Source organism: Rhincodon typus, chromosome 5 (genome assembly GCF_021869965.1).
Source record: "Rhincodon typus isolate 14 chromosome 5, sRhiTyp1.1, whole genome shotgun sequence".
Taxonomy (NCBI): domain Eukaryota; kingdom Metazoa; phylum Chordata; class Chondrichthyes; order Orectolobiformes; family Rhincodontidae; genus Rhincodon; species Rhincodon typus.
The window spans coordinates 111,356,434-111,374,834 of NC_063336.1; the positions used below are offsets into that span (position 1 = coordinate 111,356,434).

The 18,401-nt window shown below is 41.1% G+C and overlaps 1 protein-coding gene across 1 annotated transcript in view; it reads right to left on the reverse strand.

Moving 5' to 3' along the window:
- The window catches only part of LOC109929715 (kelch-like protein 29), a 222,210-nt gene that overhangs the window by 113,458 nt on the left and 90,351 nt on the right, over positions 1 to 18,401 (reverse strand). Inside the window, exons 3-4 of the mRNA XM_048597121.1 lie at positions 9,483 to 10,004; positions 4,606 to 4,683 (exon numbers count right to left, since the gene is read on the reverse strand). Of these exons, the coding sequence (XP_048453078.1) occupies positions 4,606 to 4,683; positions 9,483 to 10,004 (600 nt within the window). The remainder of the gene's footprint in view (positions 1 to 4,605; positions 4,684 to 9,482; positions 10,005 to 18,401) is intronic.

Sequence of the window (18,401 nt, forward strand, 5' to 3'; positions counted from 1 at the left end):
GTTTTTAATAAAGGGATCAAAAGCAGTTAAATGTAGTGGATGCTTTTCTTAACCTACAAGAATTTTTTTTAATGAGCGAACTCTTCAATAGTTACTTGACTATTTTTAACATGTGTCTTGAGATTCTGCATTATACATACTGGGTGGATTGCATATGTTGGCACAAAGTTGCCTTTGGGACCATAAAGAATGATTCTGTTGAATGGAGGAATTAATTGATCGCTTAATATCTTCAATTAGCTTCTGAGTGAAAGGCCATCCAGAAGTCTTACACAGGAACATAAGAATTAGGAACGGGAGTAGTCAATTCAACCCTTCAGGCACACTCCACCACATAACATGTTCATGGCTGATTTTATCCTGATCTCAACTCCACTTTCCTGCCTGCTCCCCATAGCCTTTTATCTCACTTTTCATCAGAAACATATCTCTTTCTTTCTTGAATCTGTTGATTGATTCTGCTTCCACTGCACGCTGGGGCAGTGAGTTCCATACATTCTCAACACTCTGAGGGAAGTAGATTCTCCTCATCTCAGTTTTGAATCTACCTCCTCTCACTCTGTATCTATGACCTCATGTTCGAGACTGCCCCACAAATCTGTTCAACATCCACCTTATCAATCCCCTTTAGCATTTTATACACATTAATCAGATCCCCTACCCTCCTCATTCTTCTGAAATTCAGTAAGTACAAGCCCAAGTTATTCAAGCACTCCTTGTATGATAGTCCTTTCATCCCTGGAATCAACCTGGTGAACCTCCTCTGAACTTCCTCCACCACATCCTTCCTGAAGTAAGGAGATCAAAACTGGACACGATATTCCAATATTCAATATTCCATAGTTCCAATAATCACAGTACACAGTCTTCATGCCTTGAATGTAATTGGTCAAAGGCTAGGAGATGCTGGAATCCCCAGTCAGTACTCTGCCACCTGAATTAATACTCTCCTGCCTGCAAACTACCACTGGAGGGCAGAGAGGGGAAGGGAGGGGGCAGGCGACACAATAAATTCCACCTTGAAATCGTAGCTTCAACTTGGTCTGATGGCTCAATTGGCTTTGGATTCACCAGGGTTTGGAAGAAAGGTCACTGGGCCCGAAATGTTAACTTGGATTTCTCTCCACAGATGCTGCCAGACCTGCTGAGATTTTCCAGTAATTTTTGTCTTTGTTTCATATTTCCAGCATCCACAGCTCTTTCAGTTTTTCTAAATTCATCTATTTCGGAAACCATACGGCTGACACCTCAGTTGTCTTCAAGTGCCAACCATTTGATCCAAGGATTTAGATATTGACAGGGGTGGGTTATGTGGATGGAGGTGGGAGTGAAGTTTCGGGTTTAAAACCTGGATGTTTGTGTTCCTTCCCACGCTGTGGTACGGTATAAATCTTTTGTCACTGACCAGTTCCTTGGCTATGTCCCAATTGACAGGCTTGGTCTGCAGTCAGGTCAGATGGATTTAGAGCAGAGTGCTGGAATTGATCGATCCAATCCTCAATACTGGAGAGACTGGTAGATGCAATCCCCCTGTCTTGAGGGGTTCATATTTGGGTAGCTTAAGGTGAGGGAGGGAAGCCCTAGGGGAAGGGCACTGTTGCTCCTCCTGAATTACAAATGGTGTCGCAAAGATACCCCAAGTTAACTAATGCTTCCATTAAGCTGCCATGTTTCCTGAGCCTTAGGAAAACCAGGCCCATAGTGTAAAGGCCACATAGGAAATGAAATCAGAGGCTTCAGGCTCATTAAAATATTTCAATTGCTAACGCCTCTCCTGGCAGCTAATTGGCTACCAACCCTTTGCTCCACCTCCAATACAATTTGGAGATGGGGAAAGGGGATTCAAGGTGAGTTAGGGTTGGGGTTCAGATTTTTAAGTTATTGATGTTATCCTGACTCCAACCAACTCAACTTTGGCTGTTAAAATTCAACTCGTCACGTCTGTTCTGGTTCGAGGAGAGTGATTCAAAATTAAAACTCTCTGCTACACCTTCCTCTATAATTATTTGTGTAACTTTCCCTTAAAAACATGGCAATGTTCTTGGTCTTAACCACATCCTTTCAAAACTTTCCATGCACAAACATCTATCTTGTGTAAAGAAATATCTCCTTGCTCTTTTCTTCATTCTCTGTGTTAATTTTAAACTGGTCGGCCCTTTGCCCTGATTTGTATGGGGAGTGGGAAGTGTTCAGGAAGTCCAGAGACAGCTGAAGAAATCAATTTCTACTGATATTAGGCACTGAGCCTCATTATCAGAAGCATGGCTGACCATAAGCAAGGCCAGGGTGAGCAAAGTCCTAAATTAAGTACACTTCGGGACTCCACAAGGGCAGACTGGGCCTTGCTATTCCTGACTCTTTCATTTACCAATTGTAAGACAAGTACAGATTCAAGTCCATTACTTGCCTGAATTGTACACTGACAAAATAAAAGTTCCCCGAGTTTCCTTTAACTCTCTGTTCTGCCCCTGTGACCCTCAGCTTGGGCATTCCAATTAGGGTAACAGCAGTCATTCATAATTACAACATCACTGAGCCAGTCCACTTTACCTAGCTCATCATACACAACAAGGAGCATATAATGCCCTCTGTCATGGTGTGTTTGGCAGTGAGGGGGCTTTCAATCTGGCATAAGGGTGGAAAGTGCGATACATATCACCTTCCTACTTTCACCCCACTTAGGTCTGCAGCAGGAAAGCCATCCAATTGATGGCCACATATAGCCTTTGTGCCCCTTCCACTAATTGGTGCCCACTTAAGGATCTCATCCCCACCTCTGCTGGATTGAATCAATGGCAGACATATGACTTGCTGAAGAGTAAAACGGTTGGTAAGCTCCAAGGGAGGCCCTTCATTCAAGAGGTTGTCAACATATAATCATCTTGTCTTGTTTTTACCAACCTATACACTGATACAATCAACTTTTTCTTGTTAATAGGTAAGAACATACTCTGAATATTCCCAGGATTTCATCATGAGTGCAGTAGACATACTGTGTTGAAAGTCTATAATGGACAAATAACCAAAGAGCTTACAACTCGTCCATGTGAGACTCTTAAATTATTTTCACAACTGTTGGTAACATTAGAAAGAGGGACCTGAAACAGACTGGGAATCTTTGTCTGATGACCACAGAATAGGATGGGGCTATTTCACTGGAGTGTCAGAGGCTGAGGAGCGACCTTGTAGAGGTTTATAAAATCATGAGGGGCATGGATAGGATGAATAGTCAAGGTCTTTTCCCCAGGGTAAGGGAGTCCAAAACTAGAGGGCATAGGTTTAAGGTGAGAGGGGAAACGATTTATCTGGGACCTAAGGGGCAACTTTTTCATGCGGAGGGTGGTGCATGTATGGAATGAGCTGCCAGAAGAAGTAGTGGAGGCTGGTACAATTACAACATTTAAAAGGCATCTGGATAGATACGTGAACAAGAAGGGATTAGAGGGATATGGGCCAAATGCTGGTAAATGGGACCGGAATTATTTAGGATATCTGGTCAGTATGGACGAGTTGGACCGAAGGGTCTGTTTCCGTGCTGTACAACTCTATGACTCTAACTGGTCAGGTTTATGTGAAGAAGCTATCATAAAGGGTTTCTGCAGGACTGTATTACCTTCTTAACTGAGTTCAGGGCAGCTTTTGTATGAAGGAATAATGATATTGTGCAAAGGGAAACTGACTAAATCCATACAGAAATAAATTGGACATATATATATTATGCTGTGACCCTGTAGATCACAGTGATGGCTTAGCCAGGGCTTAATTACATTGTTGCACCCTATTCCAGATTAATAACTTTAGAGCCAGATAAAGATTCTGCTCCAAGCTCCTAAAAATACCTTGGCTCTGCTCAAGCTTGAAATGCTCATTAACGTAGTGATGGTTCATTTCACGAGAAACCAAATGTTATTCCCTCCAACATACCATTGCAGAAAACTCTAAGCATGGACTTCCCAACTTCTCACCTGGAATAACCAGGAATGGAAAAGGGAAGGCAGTGTGAGGTGGATGATGCTTATGGGGAGAAAAACCTCAGAGACAAATCTTCAAATTCAGGTCTTTTTCCCTCATGCCTGGAATGGTCTCAAGTTAGTTTGGGAATGACTGGGGGGATTTTTGCCACTAGAACGCAACAGTTAGCTGGGGCTGGAATAGTTAAGAACACCAAAATATTTAATGGAGGTACAAAATGTCTTGCCTTTAAAACACCTGCGTAGGTGAGTGCATGAAGCTGGAGTTGAATAATTGCTCAACCATAGCAGGACAAAAATTACTTCTCCCTTTCTTTTTTGCATTTCATTCAATCTTTGCAGAGGATGTTGTACTGACAGCTGTTGTGGCTATGCCTTCGGCAAATGGGCAAAGGAGAAGGATTCTCCAGCATCTGCAGTTCCTACTATCTCTCAAAGGAGAAGAATCATTGGGTCTGAGGTAGCAAGTTATGCCAATGAGGATCGGGCCACGGAGCTTACATATCAATGATTTATGGCCACGTTACCATTCAGTGAAGAGTGGTGCTCATGGCCAAGGACTTGAAGCGCCCAACATACGCAATTTGCTGGAGACTCAGTCCACATGAGCCCTGATTGGCTAAAGACACCTCACCTGTTTGAAGTTCCTCCGTGGTGTCAAGTCTGGGCTGAGCCTGGTCCATGGTGCTGACAGGGGACTTGCGTTGGTCACCTCCAGAGATTTTCCAGGGCAAAGTCAAAAGACATAAATTACTCAGAGTTACTTTGTAATGATGTCATTAAATTGTCACATGATCAACTCCACATGCTTTAGCTAGAGATGAGTGACAAACTGTACTATATGAAAAAACCTGAACAGATCCATTCTGAGGAAAAAAACTACATAGATCAATTTTGTTTTGGACGAATAATTCCTTTCGAAAACAAAACAAATGGTGTGGCGCACGAAGGGTAATTGGAGCCCCATTATCATCTTTGTCCCAGAAATTAATTCCAGATTGTCATAACAAGTTGATAAAACCACACAATTAAGAGCAGCCAGATATAACAATGTGAACCAAAGTTAACTTTCCAATACATTCAAATGTCAAATATCTTCTGGAGGAAATGGGCTCTGATTTGTAATGGGTTATGATCAGATTATATGGTTGTAGCCGGCCATCTCATAGAGTCATAGAATCGTACAGCACGGAAACAAACCCGAACATAATCCCAAACTAAACTAGTCCTACCTGCCTGGTCCTGGCTCATAACCCTCCAAATCTTTCCCATTCTTGTACTTGTTCAATGTCGTTTAAACGTTGTAGTTGTACCCACATCCACCACTTCCTCAGGAAGTTCATTCCACTTGCGAACTGCCCTCTGTGTAAAAAATTTGCCCCTCATGTCCTTTTTAGATCTCTGTCCTCTCACCTAAAAATGTGCCCCTAGTGTTGAAATCCCCCATCCTAGGGAAAAAAAAACACCTACCATTAACTTTATCTATATCTCTCTTTATTTTATAAACTTCTACAAGGTTGCCGCGCAACCTCCTGCATTCCAAAGAAAATAGTCCCAGCCTATCCAGTCTTTCTTTATAACTGAAACCTTCTATACCCGTGATAATTTCATAAGTATTATGTGTGGTTGGGATGAGGGTGAATACAAAGCAAGCAGAAAAAAATGCTCAACTCTTTCCGGTCAGTGCATGAGCTGAAGGTGGATAATTTACTTCCTGACAGTTCAGTAGAGGGACAAAAGAAGAATCTTTTGGTGGTATAGAGGCAGGCACGTGCATGAATAGAGGAATGTAATGAATGGGGTGTACCCAGCAGCCCAACTTCAATTTGACCTTGTGTACAATACTTTGGAATGTCTCTTCTAATGCCAAGTCAATTGGTGATTAAATGTACATTTTGGGCATTCTTGAACACATTAAGTGCTGAGTTCCCCTCAAAGCCACTCACCATCCTGACTTCAAAATATATCTCTGTTCCTTCACTGCTGCTGGTTCAGAATCCTGAAGCTCCCACCCTAAAGGCATTGTGGGTCTACCTACAGCACATGGACTGCAGCAGTTCAAGAAGGCAGCTCACCACCACCTTCTGAAGGGGCAACTAGGGACGGGTAATAAATACTGACCTAGTCAGCGATGCCCACATTCCATGAATGAATTTTAAAAGCCAGGTGAAGACATTATGATAGAAATGATTTTTCTGACCAACTTTCTTCTGCCCTATTCCAGACAACTGTTGTTTAAGGCGTGTCACAGTTCCTCACCTCAGCTACTGGTTTGGTGCACCCCACCTCCAGGCCCATCCTCTGGCTGAATCTTGTCCCTCAAAAACAGCAAGAATTTTAAGCACAGCTATATTTTGGGCCAAGCTTGGAGCTACACATTGTTAACTAGGGGTTGGCGTCTTCAGGAAGCTGATGGAGGATCCTGAGTACTGTCATATCTCAGTGATGTCTTAAACTAAAATTAAAAGAGGTACCCTTCTGTCTGCCCTTGGTGCCATCTCTAGCCTTCGACCCACAGTGATCCAAGCAAAGTCCATAGTTGCAGGCTTCATAAAGGACTGCTACACTGGAGACTTGCATTTTGAATCTCAGGAAGCTAAGGTCTTTTCCTGACTTCTTTACATTTCAGCAATTGGCTAGCCCAATCAGTATGTGCAGAATCACATCTATCCCTTCAGGAGCTCTGGAACAAACCCTGACCCTGTAAAGGAGGTGGGGACCGAGCGGTGAAGCAGACTACCCTGTCTATATTCTGACCTTTGCAATCTCCCCAAGAACACACCAACGTCTCAACAGAAAAGACATGAATATTTATCCAACCAACATCTGTCTGTACATCCTCACAAAATTGTGATCACTGCTGTCCCCGTTATCAAACCAACTGCCGTATGTAGTGTTCAAAATGTTAAAAGGCATTTGCTTCAAATTGCGCAAAATATATGAGATCAAACTCTTGTTAAATGAGTATTCCCTTAATACATTTACTATATCTAAACTTAAACAAGGCAGACTGAAGACAGCAGTAAAACCATCTTTGTGAACAACTGCTCATGCAATGTTACTTCAACAGACACAACTCAGGGATTTTCTTTGGCATTAAGAGATTCACGTTATACCAATATTTCGGAGGCAAATTATTACTTATTTCACCAGGAGTTTTGTTTTTATTTTAACAGCCAACACCAAAGCTTTGTAATGTTATGAAACTTTTCTGCCAAAACTGCAGTTTTTTTGTTTTGCACTAGTTAGGATTTCCCCAACAAATGATTTGCAGGCTACAAATGGCATGATTCACGTAAAGAAAACTAATACCTGGCAAATAACAGTAGAAGAAATGGTATTTAAGTGCATTAGACATCTATCCTATGTTAATGTCATAACATATTGAACATATTTATGGGCTTGCTAAATTGGCCTAAGGAACGTAAGTGCTTTAGAAACCGAAAATAGAGAACAGCATAATGATATTTCCCCTTTCTTCCTCCCCCACCTCCCTCCTATGCATCCGCGCAGCAGACAACAATTACTTGAAAACGCAATCACTTACTAACTCAACTGCCAACATTATTTTACATAAAAGTGTAACAAATTGCTCGTCATTCCTGCCCTTGGTGCCAAATTCCCCAAACCTTTCAAAGTCCTTTCTTTGCCTTACCCCTCCTATCTCTGCAACCTCTTCCAGGCCTACAACCACTCAGGCCCAACCCAAAGTCTTCAGTTTTCTGAATCTAGCCTTTTACTTGTTCACTTTGTTCTTTGCTCTACTATTTTTGGTTACGTCTTTAGCTTTCATGATGCAAAGCACAAAGGACATTCCTACCTAAAACCTATGATCTTCCACCTCTCTATCTCTGTTGCAGCCCTCAGTAATGTTTGCCACTATGGCTAAGACTTTGACCACCTTTGCTCAACTTCCGTCCTTAAGCTCAGCTTTCTGAAGAACCTTGCAACATTTTAACAACAGCAGCGTTACACAAATGCAAATCAATTCTTATTTTGCATCCCATCAACTATTGATAACTTCTAATGTGAATGTGCAGAGAAAGCTTTCTATCAATCTAATTAAAAAATATTATGCGGTATATATATTCAAATGCATTAGACATCTATTGTGCGTTAATATCATAACAGTAATGGCCATACTTATGGGCTTGCTTCATTGGCCTAATTCAATGTATTAGCATGGAGAAGTATGCAAATCAGTCCTCTTAGACCTGGATTATGTTAAAGAGAGCTTTTGCTGTATGGTATATGAAACTCTGAGTAGAAGGTAGACTTAAGATCATGATTAGGTCATTTAGCTCTTCAAGCTTGGTCTGCCATGTCATAAGTTCATCAATGATCTGTTTGAGATCACAAGCCTGATTTCCTGTCTGCACCACACCATCCTCCCAGTCCTTGACTCCTCCGGTCTATCACAAACCTTGAATATTTTCAATGATGTAGTTCTCCCACTACTTTCTGGGGAAGAGAATTCCAAAGATTATACCCTCAGAGGAAAATATCTCCTTGTTTCTGATTCTTAAACCGTATCCTTGAATTCTAGTCTCCCTTACGAGAAGGCGAATACTCCCAATATCCACATTATCTAGTCCCCTCAGGATCTTGTGTGTTGAAGGGGGACGCATGGGAACATTATTAATAAATTAGTTGCGGTAAAGGTACTAGGAAATTCTAGGCATCAATAGATTTTTAAGGGTAAGATGACATATCTTTTGATTGGCTGACTATGCATCCCTCCCATCTTTTAATTCCAGTCATCCAACATTATTAAATCTCCGCAAAGTGATTCATTTATTTAATTATTTTCTGCAGCAGATTCATTCATTCCTTTGGCCTTTGACTATGCTCTTTATGCAGATACAAAGACGTACATGGTAGATTCAAAATTTAGTGAGCGCGAGAGGCTTTTGGCTCTTGAAGTTTTGCTGCGTCAAATTCAATTCCTTGATGAGCACTTGACCTTCCTACAAATTATAAAGCACTGAACAGTCTTCCATGCAGCCAATTAAGTTCTACATTTAAATAAGCAGTGAATACTATAACAGACAAGTGCTTGAAGGTCACTGATGCTATTCAGAAATTCAAGTCGCAGAACTTCGGATAATTAAGGATAACAAACTGTGCAGCTATAAAGAGTATTCCTTAAACATTATAAAACATCACGACTCTCTTTCCGGGGTAATAAGACCTGATATTTCACAAATGATACTTCTTGTCAATTATCTCGAATACCTGCTGAATTATTTGATTGATACAGGAAGGAATGACTATAATTAGTAGGCATTTACTAAGGCTGCTCGAGAACCATTGATTTCAAAGCATAATTGAATCATCTCGAAAATGGTTTATGTGCCTTAAGTACAAGAGACTTGCATAAAACTCAATTTCTTAAAACTATCAACTTCTTCCACAAGCCTGTAGACCATGATGCCTCAAAATGGGAAGAAAAGAGTCGATTGAACACAGATAGAGACCGAAATGGACAATAAAGCATCTAAATGGATCTACCTTTCGGGTGCCATGGATCCATAAACTCGTATTTTCCGGTCCCAACAGTCCGTAACATCTGCACACCATTTTTGCTGTCTTCAGCTTGTGGCGGATTTAAAGGAAGGTGGGAGACTACCTGCTCATTGACTCCTTGAGCATTACTAGGAAGGGCTGCTGAGGGCACAGCTGATGGTTGCAGAATGGGGCAACTCATTTGGCCATTCCCCACCGTGCTTGGGGGGGGCTGAGTCACCTGACCCACCCCAGTGAGAGGGGACATGGTAATCGGCTGGCTAGTTGTGTACAAAGGCTGACTCTGCAGATTAACAACCATGTTCGTTAGAGGCTGGGAAGGATGTTGTACTTGATAATGTGCCGTCATAAGTGGAAGTTGAGGGGGAACTGGAGGTGGCATGGTAGGTGTGACTCCAATCACTGGGCCTTGGACACTGAATGCTGGTGGCTGTGTCATCCCATACGTGGGAGGTATTAGGGCAGGCTGGCCGATGGCAGCAACTGAAGGGACCCATGATGCTGGACCTGGAATATAAAAATAAATTAACACGTTAATTTCACTCTGCACAATACAATCCTGCCAGTTAACAATAATCTATGTTGTTTCTCAACAATTTTCAAACACATCATCTCATGTTTCGAAAGCTCGCAAATTTTTAATGCGCTTTTTCTCGCCCCATAAAAAACAAAAACTGCCTGTGATCTGTTGGAACGTTGCTCTGGGCGGATAATATGAGAGAGGGAGAAAGTGAGAGACGGACAGCGCAAAAGAGAGAGAGTCAGCGCAAGAGAAAACGAGAGCGAGAGAGAATCAGAATGAGACAGAGCGAGAATAAAACTACTTGTGCTTGTATACGAGAGGGTGATGTGTGGAGCGTGGGGTGGGGATGTGTGTAATTGGCAATGTGGAATAGGTTGTGCAGGACACGATGAGTAGATGTGGCTAATAAGTACTCTCATCACTTCTTAGAGAAAAGAGAGAGAGACAGACAGAAAGAGACACAGCGTGACAGAGACAGAGAGACAGCCATGTAGATATGGCTCTATGTTAAAATTATTAATGTTATATAGACAATGTTGCATATTGTCAATTCCACAGCATTGGCCAATGACAAACGCAGCACGTGCATACATTAACCATGTAACCACAGTGCTTACGGTGCCACTGCCTATGATGTGATAGCACGATGCCTGCTGCAAAATTAGAAGCAACAAGATGAATGTTTTTCTAATGTTTGAAGTTAATTCAGATACCGGAATTGTGAAATGCACAATGCCCCACTCCAGACACTTGTCCGCCCTGCTCCTGACTCCTCAATGCCTCTCTCCCTCTCACCACTGTGATGCCTTGCTGTTCACCGTCCCCGGGAGTGAGTGAAAGGAGGGCTATCATGGAAGTAGCAATGCATGTGCTAATGGGGATGTGGGAGATGAAATGAAGCAGGGGATGGGAGTGGGATGCCAAGTGAAGTACTGAGTAAAGTGCTGAGAAGAGCCAGAGTGGGAAGTACTCCGAGGGTATCAGTGACTCCACACTTTTGCCTATGGGCAGATCGGCATGGACTTCTAATTCCAGAAACTCAATGACATCTGTGGCACCAGATACACCCTTTCCATAAAGTAACTTTGATGGTAGAGAACATATGAACATGCAAAGATTGGAGTGCTATTTTCATTATCACAATTTGCATTTACAATATGAATCCTGAAAACTAAAATTACATGACTTTGGGGACTGACAATTCTTATTCAGACTCAATATCATAGACTACAAATTCTACAACAGCCTCTTTCAACCTTCAATCAAACATGCAGGCTCAGAAACCCTGACATGTTAATAAACAGTTTGAGGTTGAAACTCAGCCGAACATTCATCTTGATATAATAAGAGACCTTGGGAAAGGTTTACAAAGACCTCAGGTGAAACTCCACAAACTGATTATTTTTCTTTGTCTCAGTTGCTTTAGAAGCTGGGCACTTTTGTTCCATATCTCCACACAATCTCAACCCCTTACCACTGTCATGTTCCCTCATACTCATCTTGCTAACTCATGGCTTCCCACTGTGTCCAAACTTACTCCATTACAGTTCATATGTCCCACTCACCTCTATTAACCCTATAGTGCCCATGCCATATCCATAACATTTTCATCCATGGACAGGTCTCAGCAGCCATATAGGGATAAAGGAAAACATTTGAACAATATAACATTGTTCTCACACCCACACACACTGATAGTGAAAAGTTTTGAATAGGTTTTTCCAATCTCAAGTGGTTAATCTCCTAGAGAAAGGGGACTTCTACTAAAACCCCACCTCAAAGATATTTAATCCCTTAAAAGTGTATTTAAAGTGTCAAAATGTAAACTTAGAGAGGTCTGGTAGCATCTCTGGAGAGAAGAGAGTCCAGAGTCCAGTGACACTTCTTAGAGAAAAGAGAGCGATAGACAGAGAGAGAGACAGACAGAAAAAGACACAGCGTGACAGAGACAGAGAGACAGAGAAAGAGAGAGACAGAGAAAGAAAGAGAGAGAGAGACAGAGAGAGAAAGAGAGAGAGAGACAAACAAACAGCAGAGAGAGAGTTCTTATGGTCTTATAGAGTCCATGTAAATCTGATCTATTAACTCTACTTCTCTCTACAGAAGCTGCCTGACCATATGAATACTTCCAGCATGTTCTGGCTGTATTTTGTTTGCAAGCATCTGCAATATTTTGGTTTAGACTATCAAATGAAAAGAATGCCACACATGGGACGGTGACAGCAAAGTAATATTGTCCCTGGACTAATAAGGCACAAATTCAACCTAATGTTCTGGGGAAACAGATTCAAGTATTACTGTGGCAGTCAGTGAATCCCAAATTTAATAAAGAAAATCCCTCGAATTAAAATGCCAACTATGTAGGCACGTTGACGGCTATAAAAAAAGACATTTGGTTTACAAATATCATTTAGAGAAGGAAATCTGCCACCATTACCTGGTCTGGGCTTACAATGTGACTCCCGATCCACATCAATGTGGATGAGTGTCAACTGCGCTCCAAAATGCCTAAAAAAATAAATCTGTTCTAGGACACCAAATTCCAGTCTTGCTAGTGGCAGGCACATCACATGTAAGAATAAATAAATCTATAAAAAGACACATTATTGATACAATAACAATTTGCCATTTAAATCTATGACTTCCTGAATGACTTAACTTCCCACATTTATGTTTGTGAGGTCACTTTTGGGTACTCTGCAGGACATTCGTTTTTTCAATTCTTCCAGCTGATGGTCTGTCAACAACTGACACATTCTTGTCATCATCTTTGTTCTCTATCGTTTCTCTCAGAAACTTACTGAGAACAAGTGAAAACCCAACATCCCTGGTCCCATATCCAAACGTTGCTTCTTGTTAGCTTGGAAATACTGCAGGATACCCCGAGCCATTAATTCTGTGTTTTGTTCCAGGATGCATACTGTCAGAAAGTGGGAAGGTTTGTATACTCTAAAACTTCAGAGCTTCTTTTTATAGCCTTCCTAGAAGATGCAAGTTTTGACTGATCAGTGTCTGAAGGTGCTCCAAAGGCCAAGTTCAGAATTCAGACTAGCATCGGAATCTTTCCAGCCTTTCCTTCAATGATTAAAGAATTGGGCTGACATTTCCAATCCTATCCTGGCATCCTTTGAGGTTTTATTACTTGTCAATTCTGCTTCAAGATATTTATACTGGGTTACATTTACTTATCCAGGCACCAACATAACAATCTAACGTAACATTTTAAAAAATATATGTTTTGTTTAAAACCAACTCTGTAGACCATCTTTTCTTGACTTTTGTGCAGTCCAGAAAATGTCAACCTGATAGGATATTTTAAACAAAATAAGATATTTTTTCCACTGGCTTGGAACAAGCAATCTGAACAGTACATTTCCTGGACTCGCAAGATTCATATATGTGTATATTTTAATCTCACTTGACTAAAGCTGATCTTTCCTTGAAACTGTGGATGGATTGTGGATTTGTACTGAGGATATAAACAATGGACCGTTTTCCTCACCAATTTGGTGAGGCCATAAAGCATTAAAGCATTTGGGTGGCCATAACCTGATAGAACCCTTCATCAAGATGGAGAGTGACACAGTTGGTATTGCAATTAGTGTCCTGAATCTAAACAGAGGAAACTACAATGGTATGAGGTGTGAATTGGCTACAATGGATTGGAGATGGGGTGATGGTGGAAGGCAATGGCAAACATTCAAAGAACAGCCACAATTGTTCATTGCTGTTTGGTGCAAAAGTAAAACAGAAAATGTGGCCAAACAATGGCTTACAGGTAAAATTAGATATTACATTAGATCCAAGGAAGAGGAATACGAATTGGCCAAAAAAGAACAGACCTCACGAGTGGGAGCATTTTAGAGTTCAGCAGAAGAATACAAAGGGATTGATTAAGAAGGAGAAAATAGAGAAAGACAGCAAGCTTGCGGGGAACATTAAAAAAAACTGACTGTAAATATTTCTATAGCTATGTGAAGAGAAAAGGATTGGTGAAGCCAAATGTAGATCCCTTACAGTCAGAAATATGGGAGTTTTCAATGGGGAACAAACAAATGGATGACCAACTAAATACATTCTTTGGTTCTGAGTTCACAGGGGAGGTCAGAATAACATAGCAGAATTGTTGAGGAACTCTGCGTTTAGTGAGTGGGAGATACTGAAGTAAATCAGCTTTACTAGGGAAAAGGTACTGGGGAAATTGATTGGATTGAACACCAATCAATCCCCAAGTCTTGACAATCTAAGTTAGCCTGACGTTGACAGTGGGGAAAAGTGCTGCAGCGCATAAGAATAGAATTAATAGCTGGGCATTTGGAATACAGTGCAAGTTTGGTAGCAAAACCAGGAATGCAAATAATTAACTGAATGACGATAAATTGAGATTGGGAACGTGCAACGAGACCTGAGTGTCCTCATACACCAGTCACTCAATGTAAGCATGCAGGTGCAGCAGGTGATAATGAAAGAAAATGGCATGTTGGTCTTCAGAACGAGAGGATTTAAGGACAAGAGTAGGGATGCCTCGCTGCAATTATATAGGGCCTTAGTGAGGGCACATCTGTAATAGTGTTCCTTATCTGAGGAAGGATGCTCTTGCTATAGAGGGAATGCAGCGAAGGTTTATCAGACTGATTTCTGGGATGGTGAGACTGATGTACAAGAAGAGTTAGAGTTGGTAAGGACTGTATTCACTGGAGTTTAGAAGAATGAGGGAGGAATCTCACAGAAACTTACAAAATTCCATTAGGACTCGACAGGGTAGATATAGGGAGCATGTTCCCAATGATGGTGGAGTTCAGAGCTAGGGGTTACTTTCAATGAATACAGGGTAAATCATTTAGGATTCAGATACAAGAAGTTTCTTCATCCAGAGAGTGGTGACCCTGTGAAATTCTCTACCAAAAGTCACGGCCAAAGACATTGTATGATTTCAAGAAGGAGTTAGATACAGAACTGGAGGCTAAAGGGATCAAAGTATATTGGCTGATAGCAGGAAAAGGCTATTGAGTTGGATGATCAACCGTGATCATAACTAATAGTATAGCAGGTTCAAAGGGCTGAATGGTCTACTACTGTTCAGATTTTGTGTGTTTCTATTGGAATTAAACAAGTTGCTGCAGAAGTCTTTCAAACCTATTCAAAGGTTATTAACCTTTTCTGGCTCACTTTTTGTTTACTTGCTGTTAGCGGTCCAAAAGGAAACACATCAGGAGACTTCCTGGGATACTGGGATCTCACCAACACTATCACATTTATTGACAGAATCTCAGAATGTCATAGCTCAGAAGGGGCTATAATTTCTGTAGCAGCTATCCAACGAAAGCAATGACTCAGTTCCATTCTCCTACTCGTACCCATACTAATGCTCTCTCAAATGCCTCAATTGAACCTGTCTCCACCAAAATTGCAGGCAGTGCATTCCAGATCCAAACCACTATGTGAAAAAGATTTCTCTCACAACACATTTGCTGTGTCTGCAAACTACTTTATATATCTGTGCTCTCTTGCTCGCAAGCCTTTTACAAGCTTTCATTTTCTTACTCCTACTCGATCCAGACGCTACATGATTTTGAAAACTTGTAATAGATCACTTGCTATGCTTCTTTTCCTTAAGGTGAACAGTTCCTGCTTTCTAATCTGTACTCATTACTGAAGTTTGTCATCGATGGAGCCATTTTTGTATATTTCCTCTGCATTCTCTCCAATGTGTTCACATCCTTCTTATAACGTGGCACCCAGGACAGTACATGATACTCTGGCGAGGTCTAACAAATGTATTTTGTTAAACAAGTTCAGTATCACCTCCTTGCACTACCACTCTATACCCCTATTAATATAGTCCAGGAAATTTTATGCTTTATTAATTTGTCTTTCCACCATGCCTGGCACCTTCTGTGATCTACGCACATATACACCAAGGTCCCTCCGATCCTGCAAGCTCTTAATCATTGTACTCACTATTTTATTTTGCCTGAAAACAAAAAATACTGGTAATCATAACAGGTCAGGCAACGTCCTTGGAGAGAAAGCAAGCTAACGTTTTGAGTCTAGATGACTCTTCACCAGAGCTGACCTGTCCAAATTCTTTCTACCAAAACACATCAGTTCTCTACATTATAATGGGAAATCTCTGAGAATGTAGTAAAAGAAAAAGTGAATGCTGTTTTACGCAAATTTAGAGGAGTCAACAAGAGGAAGGCAATACTTGCTCATCAAGCCTTATGCATTGCCTTGAGGACAATGAGGCCAGACACAGCAACAATGGGAAAGATTGAGGGACAGAAGGGCAAATAGACTCCTTTCCATCTGCAAATACAAAACATTCCTCTTCCCATGGATCTACCCCATCAGAACCTCCAGTGCTCAGTCTAAGAATCTTGTACCAACTTGCTTGGTCTCTGAGTCTTCCTCAAGCTTTCTGCAATGTGTCAGCATCCGACTTCATCTTCCAAGTAAGTTCATGGATCCAACTTAAATGGTTTAATAAAAATTCTATCTAAACATTGCTTGAATACTAAACCTACAGGCATCTGTTTCAGCACCTCCATGCACGTTCAAATAAGGGTAAACAGCAACAAGAATAAAACTGTATGCCTACACAGGGCCCTTTTTCAAACTTTCACCAACATAAGCCCCAATCAATATTTCAAAATTTGGTCAATGACAATAAAAGGATTACAACGCGATCATGTTTAGAACTAGACTTGGATGTTTTTATGGCAAAATACATAATTAGTGAGGAGCTAACATGAACATTAAATTAATTGGCCCTCTTCAAGCAATATTTCAATTTAGAAGAATGTTGATTAGTTTTGTAAGTATACAAAACAAGGATCATGAACTTTAATTATTGGAACACAGTAGGCCTTTAATAATGCTGCTCAGGTTGCATTCTAACAGTAAACAAAGAAATCAGGGTTGTTCTTCTCAAACAGAATGGGGACAATGTTAGTTTTATTTTAAAACCATGTTGGGTTGGGCCTACAGCTCTAAAGCATTTTCATAATTCACAACCAATACTACTTAGCATGAATGAATTTCCACCTGGAAATATGTTAACGCCACGGAAAAGAAACCCTGGAATTGGAGGCAGCTTTTCAATTAATTGTGGCAGAAGGGATTAACTGTCAAATGATAACTTAGCTGTCCTTTTTCTTCATGGAACTTTACTGCACAGAGATTTCAATCTCACTACCCACACCCCGCCAAACAAACCTCGACTTCCTCCATCACCACCTCCCCAGTGAAATAAAAATTCCCAAATACAACCTCTTTGTATGATATTCTTTAGAATGTCGCAGAGCATATACAATTGGAATGAATCTAACTGTGCTGTTCACTATAATTTCATGAACAATCCCATACAGAGCCCATATTTTGGGCTGGTTTATCTTTGGATATAGCCTAAAGCCTGGACTTGGAGAGCGGTCCTATGGCGTCCTTCTAAAGTGCTCATGTTCACTGCAACCATGCCAATGAAAAATCTACAAGATACAATCTACAGGACTCCTGGGTCCTTCCAGGCTTCCACATCCAAAGTACATCAGAATGTTAAAATTCACCAGCATTGATTCTGCACCAAAGGAAATGACAGCCTCTTATACCATGGATACTCGTGAATGTTTCAGCTTCTACTTATCCAGGTATTTCTACTTAGGGGTCCCATTAAGAACTTTTATTTTGCTTTGATCTTGGAAAGTGGGGATCACCAAGGAACAATAATTACCAATTATTGTTCTTGCTAAAATGCTGGGTCACCTTTTTGAACTTCTGCAGTCCATATGGTGTGAGTACATATACAATCCAGTTAGGATGGGAGTTCCAGATTTTAGCTTAGTGGGGAACTTGCGAGTTGTGGTGCTCCCCCCTAGCTGTTGCCCTTGTCATTCTAGGTAGCATGGAACGTGCTTTTACCGGAACCAGGGCAAGCTGCTGAAGTGCATGTTGTAGATGTACACTGCAGCCACTGTCTGTAAATGGTAAAGGTGTGAATGTTTAAATGGTAGATGGAAAGTTAATCAAATGGGCTGCATTGTTTTGAATGGTGTTGAGCTTCTTAGGTGTTGGTCGTAGCTTACTCGTTCAGGTAAGTAACAAATATTCCATCACACTCCTGACTTGTGCTGTGTAGACGGTGGTCAGGCTTTGGGAGTCTGGGCTGAGTTCCTCTTACCTGCTGTGTTAGCTAAGTTCCTGCTCAATGGTGAACCAAAGGATGTTGATGGTAGGAGATTGATTTGAGATTTCAATCCCATTGAATGTCAAAGGAGGAGTTAACACACATTTGGAGATATTAGGAACTGCCGATGCTGGAGAATCTGAGATAACAAGGCATAGAGCTGGATGAACACAGCAGGCCAGGCAGCATCAGAGGAGCA